The sequence below is a fragment of the Anolis carolinensis genome, chromosome 3 (assembly GCF_035594765.1).
Source record: "Anolis carolinensis isolate JA03-04 chromosome 3, rAnoCar3.1.pri, whole genome shotgun sequence".
Lineage (NCBI taxonomy): Eukaryota > Metazoa > Chordata > Lepidosauria > Squamata > Dactyloidae > Anolis > Anolis carolinensis.
Window position 1 is genome coordinate 278,934,066 of NC_085843.1, and position 7,825 is coordinate 278,941,890.

The 7,825-nt window shown below is 49.1% G+C and overlaps 1 protein-coding gene across 1 annotated transcript; it reads left to right on the forward strand.

Moving 5' to 3' along the window:
* Nucleotides 1-478: 478 nt before the first annotated feature.
* camk2n2 (calcium/calmodulin dependent protein kinase II inhibitor 2) lies at nt 479-5,883 on the forward strand. The gene is made up of 2 exons (XM_003224323.4): nt 479-875; nt 3,990-5,883. Exons 1-2 carry the CDS (start codon nt 713-715, stop codon nt 4,058-4,060), a joined length of 234 nt encoding a protein of 77 aa, XP_003224371.3. The 5' UTR covers nt 479-712; the 3' UTR covers nt 4,061-5,883.
* The last annotated feature ends 1,942 nt before the right edge of the window (nt 5,884-7,825 follow it).

Consider the following 7,825-nt stretch of genomic DNA (forward strand, 5'->3'; position numbering starts at 1 on the left):
TGTTGTGGGATGGTGGGCGTTGTGACAGGGACCAGGCATGGGCAAACTTGGGCCCTCCAGGTGTTTTGGACTTCAACTCCCACAATTCCTAACAGCCGGTAGGCTGTTAGGAATTGTGGGAGTTGAAGTCCAAAACACCTGGAGGGCCCAAGTTTGCCCATGCCTGGTCAAGACCTTGTAAAACCACCCGGATCCCATAGCCATGGCAGGTGAAGTGGTGTGGATGTGCATTCATTCCACAGTGGGTTTGTGTGTGTACAGAGAGGGGACCTGCCTGCCTCTCTCTGCTTTGCATCTCTGAGCTGCATCCATCCTGCTGGCCATCTCTGCCTCGCCCTGGCTCCTGGGTCCGCCTCTCTCTCTCTCTCAATCTCTCTCTCTCTGTTTCCACGCGAGACTGTGGAGTGAGGGGGATGAGAAGGGGGGGCCTGGGGGAGGACCTCCATCCAGGCCCGGATGCATGACTTCATCCTTCCGCCCGGGTTTCCTTTATGATGTAGGGCTCTCCCGGGCGCGCTGCTCAGACGCCGCTGGGTCGAGGCTGCTGTCGGACGGACGCCGCTCGCTGCGCCTTTGCTCGCTCTTCTTCTTCTTCTTCTTCCTCCTCCTCATCTTCTTCCTCCTCCTGCTGCTGCTCCTCTTGCCGCCGCCTCCCTCGCCTTCCTCGCCGCCCGAGGAGGAGGAGGCTCAGCCCGCTCGGCCCCCCGAAACCATGTCCGAGATCATGCCCTACAACGACGACAAAGTGGCCCACTATGGCCCCGACGCCGAGGTGGGAGACCTCTCCTTCAGCTGCCGCCTCCAGGACACCAACTCCTGGGGGAACCAGTCCAAGCGGCCCCCCAAACTGGGACAGATCGGCAGGGCCAAGAGAGGTGAGCCAGGGGGTGCTTGGAGGGGGGGGGAGAGGGATCTTGAATGTCAATCACCGCACCACTCCATACTTGGGATTCGGGGGGGGGGCTTCATTCGAGGGGCTTTTGAGGGGGCACCAACCCATCCATCCCTTAATTGTAAACCATTCCCATCCATCCTTTAATTATAAACCCTATTTACCATTCCCCATCTCTATGGGTCAGAGAGTTAGATTTTCCCCAAACCACTGATGCTCTGATGTAGCTTAGCCTAATCCAAGACCACCACCAGCTCTCAGTTTCCATGTTGCTGTGATCTGATTGCTGCTGCTGCTGCTGCTTCTTCCTCTTCGTTTTCTTCTTCCTCCTCCTCCTCCTCCTCCTCCTCTTCTTCTTCTTCTTCTTCTTCTTCTTCTTCTTCTTCTTCTTCTTCTTCTTCTTCTTCCTCTTCTTCTTCTTCCTCTTCTTCTTCTTCCTCTTCTTCTTCTTCCTCTTCTTCTTCTTCCTCTTCTTCTTCTTCCTCTTCTTCTTCTTCCTCCTCCTTCTCTTCTTTTTTTTCTTCTTCCTCCTCTTCTTCCTCTTCCTTCTCCTCTTCCTCCTCCTTCTCTTCTTCTTCTTCTTCTTCCTCATCTTCTTCCTCCTCCTCCTCCTCCTCTTCTTTTTCTTCTTCCTCCTCCTCCTCCTCCTCGTCCTCCTCCTCCTCCTTCCTTTTCTTCTTCTTCTGCCTCTTCTTCTTCTTCCTCCTCCTCCTTCCCTTCCCCTTCTTCCTCTTCCTCCTCCTCTTCTTCCTCCTCCTCCTCCTCCTCTTCTTCTTCTTCTTCTTCTTCTTCTTCTTTTTATTAAAAAAAGCAATCCAAGAGGATGAAATAAAATTCACCCCCCCCCCCCCCAATATTTTGGCACACTAGATAGGTCAAAGTCTGAAGTGGATTGATCACTGACACTAACATGGAATCCATCAGCTACCACTGTCATACAATAGATGGCAAGGGATTTATGTTATGCAATATGCATATATCTTTCATTTGGACCAACCCATACATCCTTTAATTATAAACCCCGGGGGGGGGGCACTTTTAATTATAAACCCTATTTACCATTCTCCATCTCTGTGGGTCAGAGAGTGAGATTTTCCCAAAGCCACTGATGCTCTGATGTAGCTTAGCCTAATCCAAGACCACCACCAGCTTTGTTTCCATGTTGGTGTGACAGGATATCTGATTGTTTTTTTAAGCAGTCCAAGAGGATGAACCATATGCCCCCACTCCCAATATTTTGGCACACTGTGTTCAAAGTCTGGAGTGGATTGATCACTGTCACTAACATGGAATCCATCAGCCACCACTGTCAAACAATGGATGGCAAGGGATTTATGTTATGCAATTATGCAATCTTGATATACCTTTCATTTGGGGTTTTTTTGAGGGGGCATCAACCCATAGTTCCCCCCCCCCCCTCTTATAAAGCGACATCTCTTCCATCTCCATCCCTGGACCTTGGATGTTTTTGCAACCCATCCTGTTCCTAATCCTGATCTGGAATAAATCGGGGTCGTTTCGAGTCCACACTATTTCATGATTGGGATGTTGGAGGTGGTGTGGATTTGGATTACATTAATAGGGGTGCTTCGAAGGGGGCACCAACCTCCCCTCCATTTTTTTTCCGTGTCAGGAGCAACTTGAGAAAAACAGCAAGTCGCTTCTGGTGTGAGAAAATTGGTCGTCTGCAAGGACGTTGCCCAGGGGACATTGCCCCGGATGTTTTGATTTTTTACCATCCTTGTGGGAGGCTTCTCTCATGTCCCCGCATGGGGAGCTGGAGCTGACAGAGGGAGCTCACACGCTCTCCCCAGATGTGAACTGATGACCTGTCGGCCAGCAGTCCTGTGGGCACAAGGGTTTAACCCATTGCACCACCGGAGGCTCTGGGCAGATGGATGAAAGTAGACAATAGATAAGACCTGTATTAAAAACTATCAATAAATCTATTTTAAATCTGTATTAAAAACTATCAATAAAATTTATTTTAAAAAAAGACCATCTGGTCTTGCGGGGAAAATGAAACTGTAGGAAAACCACTTTGAGAATGGAATATGCCCAGTACAGGAGGTTGTGTTTGGGGAATGATATATATGGGGGGGGGGGGGGGTGGTTGGCGGGAAAACTCTAGAACTGTCTTTTTCGGATCTGTGGAAAGATGGAAGTAAAGGGCTTGTTTCCAGTGGTTGATCTTTGTGAGCTTGCCTTTCATTTCAAGAGCTACCATAATCTGACACCATCAATTTCTAGATATTTGTCTTGATTCATTGGCAGCACTTGGCTTGCAAAAGGGAAGGACGAGGCAGTCTTTCTCTGGAGTAAATCACGCGTGGGGTTGCTAGAACTGTCTTTTTAGGATCTGTGGAAAGATGGAAATAAAGGGCTTGTTTCCAGTGGTTGATCATTGTGAGCTTTCCTTTCATTTCAAGAGCTTCCATAATCTGACACCATCAATTTCTAGATATTTGTCTTGATTCATTGGCAGCACTGGGCTTGCCAAAGAGAAGGACGAGGTAGTCTTTCTCTGGAGTAAATCACGCGTGGGGGGTGCATTGAAACTGTAGGGATCTTGCCGCAGAAAGAGAGAGAGAAAGAGAGAGAGGAATGGGTTTGCAGTGATGGAGACAGTGAATGGGTCCCTTGCTTCCTTCTCTGCGCCTCGGCTGCTTTTATGACCAACCCTTTCGATTCCTCATCATTTTTGGAGCTGGGATGGGGCCCCTTTGGCGCAGGACTCGAACCTGCCCCCCCTTCCCCGGGCTCTCTTCTGGCCTGGCTGCGCTCCCTTTTTAATCCCTTCCAAAGCGCAGAGGAACCATCTGGAAAGGGATGCAGAGCCATTTTCCTCCCTCCGATATCGTTGGACAGATGTTGAAAAGGGGAGGGGGAGGGATAGGGAGGAAAGGAAGCAAAGCCCCCCTTAGCCATCCCAAAAGGGGGGGGCAATCCCAAAAGGGGGGGGGAGAAGAAGGCTCGAGACCCCCGCCTGTGCACCATGATGCACATCTCCTTCTCTCTGTGTCTGACACTGTGCTTTATCTTTGCCCTTTCCCCCCTTTTTTCCCCCTTTTCTGCCCCCCCTTCCCGCCTCCTACAGTGGTGATCGAAGACGATAGAATAGACGAGGTCTTGAAGGGAATGACGGACAAGTCGCCCTCCGGGGTATAAATCCGGGAAGAGCCGAAGGCGCCCGCAGAGCGAAAAAATCCCTGAAATTTTTAGCACTTTTGGCTGCGCATGTTTGTTGGGACTGTGGACCACAAGGAAAGCCAACGGAAGCAGAGAAAGAAAGAGAGAAAGAAAGAGAAAGAGAGAGAAAGAAAGATGAGGCTGCTGGCAACACCCTCCACCCCCAACGCCGCTGACCCCCAAACCCGGCCAGGGATCACTTGACAAATGGGGGGGACAACGCACCATCTCCACCTCCGACGGATGGCCAGCCGCCCAGGGACGCCCAGAGACTTTGACACCCAACTCGGCCCTGCATTTTGACGAGGCCCGGCCCCTGTTCCAAGACCCACCCTGGAATAAGAAGGCGGGCGCTTTCCCGCCTTGGGGGGCCCTCCGTTTTGCACCAGGCGCCCAAAGGGTCCCTTTCAGCGCCCTGGCTGCGGGGCCACCCCCAAGCAGGCCCCTTCCTCCCCCTTCCCCGCTCCCCCTTGAGCTGATAACGCTGCTTGTTTCCATCCCCTAAAGCGCAAGTCCTTTTCTCAGCCCGCCGTAGCAACACCACCTCCGCAGACCCCCTCTTTTCCTCGGGCGACCCCCATCATGCCACGATGACAAAGGTGCTGAACACCCCTTTTCAGAGCTCTCCCGATGCTCTCCGCTTGGAAGGGGGAGGGGGTCTCCTGTAGCGATGCACTTTACACCTTTTCCCCCCCCGGCCCTGTAGCTGACACTTGCGTAGGCGCATCCCCTTATATACAGACACCCCCAGACCCGCCACACGCTTCTCTGAGTATAACGGTGTCGTTGTGTTTGCAGTCATTGCTTATGTCTTTCCGACGGACAGCCGGTCCACCACACGCGGCGTCCCGTCCCTCGGCCCACCCGAAAACCCAATCCGTTTGCAAAATACCAGCAGTTTGGAAGCAAACCCAAAGCCAGCAGTGCTGAGTGGAAGACGGAGAGGTCCTGAACCGCGGATGGACTATATAACATTCAAAGACAGTGATTGGTTTTGCTGTCAAGAGACATTTTTGCTCCATCTTTTTTGCATGAGCTTCCTGGTCTTTGGTGCCACGTCTTGGTGCCACTAGTCATCCCACTATGGCACGCTTCTTTTTAAACAGAAACTCCTCATATTTGTATTTTTATATCTGAATATTTGTTAACCAACAATCTGCTAATGTCTACTGTCAAAACGTTGCATCAAAAGATTGTTTGTGTTTTTTCGTTCCCCCATAAAGGAAAGGCAGAGAACGGTTTTTATAAGATGGGTTTCCCAAAGGAAGGCAGATCACGTTGAAATAGTTGGCTCTTTTAATTCTATATCAGTATTGGACAGGACTTCTTGAATGTGTTTCCGGTTTTGCACACATCATTGTTAACAAGAAATGTATTTTAAAAAAAAGTCTTATACTGTGATCAATGGCTTTGTTGATGGACTTCGTAGGAACATGATGAATTTAGAAACAAAAAAAATACCTATTGCACTGTTTATGAATGTGTTCAGATAACTTGCTGGTTATTTGATGCCTCTTGATTCGGAGGCGATGTTCAGAGTTGTTTTTAATTTTGTACTTATAATTTAATTTATTTTTTTTAAAAGAGGCTTATTCTTGTCTGTTGTGCATGAGATAACCATTATCTTTTCAATAATATACAAGGAAATTTTATGAAGACAAGCAAAAAAAAAAATAACAATAAGAAAAAGAAATTATTGTCATGACATTCTAAGAATGACCCATTGTAAATTTTAATGCCATTTTTCACTGTATTGGTGAACAAAACTCAATGAATAAATACATACATATATTGAAATGGAAGCCAATTTTGGGTATCTTCCTTGCGGACAAAAAATACAAATGGGATCCAGAAGCTCCTTTGACACCAGGGCAAAACCTGACGCTGCAGCTTTCCTGCTGGCCGAGGATTCAGATCCATTGCCCAAATGCACCGAAAGATTAAAAACCATTTCCTTCTGTGTTCCCTGAAGGACAGAACAGGGATCCTGCTAGGATGTACCCCAATACAGGCACCCCCTTCCCCTCTTTCTGTCGGGCAAAATGCTTATGCTGTAGGAATTGCGCAGCTAGATCCCTGATTTTCAGGCATCGCTCTCCCAGCCGTGAAACCTAAATCTCTGCAGTTGCCTGATTGAGATGGCAAGAACTAAATGACCTAGTTTTGCTTGACAGACAGAAATAGAAATTCAGGCAGCTGAGCAGCTTGTGGATGTTAAATATTTTAGCAGAGCCTCTCGGAGGAGCTGCCCTTTTTGCCTTTGGGAGAGAGATGGAAAAGACTCTGGGCACGGATCTGCCGGCGGCCGTCCTTGGGGGCTGCTGCTGCTTCGTGCCCAGGAGAGGAGACGGCTGCGTTTGGGGATTCTCATCTGTGCCAAGGAAGTGGATCCAGAACAGAAAGGGTGGCCCAGGACGCAAGGAGAAGCGGACACACAACCCGGAGATGGTTTCCCTGGCAGAAGGAAACAACAGCCCGTGCCTGGCTGGTGGCCATCCAGGAGGTTCGTGGCTCCTTTCCAAGCGAGAGAGAGGCCTTCACAACGTCCTTCAAGCCCTTGGGAATGGCAACAAGAGAGGGGGACTCTGAGGAGAAAGGCACGTGTATTTCTCCTCTTCACCCTGCGATTCCTCTGCTCTTTAAAAACAACGAGAACAGCAACCTTCATCTGAATTCTTGCGTCTACGGTTGTTTATTATTATTTTTGTTTAACTCAAAACGATCACATTGCAAGTCGTCTCTGCCAATGTCACCCATCAGCACCATAACTCACAAATCTAAATGGTATGTAGAATAATGGGTGAGCTTTCAAGGATACAAACAAAAGTGCATACACACACACACTTCCGTAACCATGCGCAAAGTCAGGGTCAGCACAAAGATGCTCGGTTGCAAACAAGACCGTCTGAACCATGCTGTTGCATGGAGTTTCACATATGGTTGTTGTATGTCTTTCGGGCTGTGTGGCCATGTTCCAGAAGTATTCTCTCCTGACGTTTCACCCACATCTATGGGAGGCATCCTCAGAGGATTTTTTGTTTTCGTGTCAGGAGCAACCGGAGTTGCTTCTGGAGTGAGCGAATTGGCCGTCTGCAAGGACGTTGCCCAGGGGACACCCGGATGTTTTGATGTTTTACCATCCTTGTTGGAGGCTTCTCTCATATCCCCGCATGGAGCTGGAGCTGATAGAGGGAGCTCATCTGCGCTCTCCCCGGGTGGGATTCGAACCTGGCAGCCTTCAGGTCAGCAACCCAACCTTCAAGTCACAAGGCCTTTATCCCCTAGGCCACCGGAGGCTCCATCCTCAGAGGATCCCTGCCATAGATGTGGGCGAAACGTCAGGAGAGAATACTTCTGGAACATGGCCACACAGCCCGAAAGACATACAACAACCCTGTGATCCCGGCCATGAAAGCCTTCGACAACACAGTTTCACATATGTTTTGATGCAGACAACCAGATGTGTCCTCGCTACAGATATTTGCAGCAACAGCTGCTTGTGAAGGTCTAGTCATGTATACTTGGAGGTGAGCAGATATACATATGCTCCTGCAAGCCACAGCCAGAGTTCAACAGCTACATTTTTCACTGTATTCCCAAGAATGCATCCATCAATATAGTCCTAAAAATGATAAACATTCTCCAGCTCTGTCTAGAATCAAACAATATGTAGAGTCTTGGGTCTCAGTAAACATCTGCAGTTCCAAAAGAGATGGAAAGTAAGAACTCTCAGGCTCTCAGAAA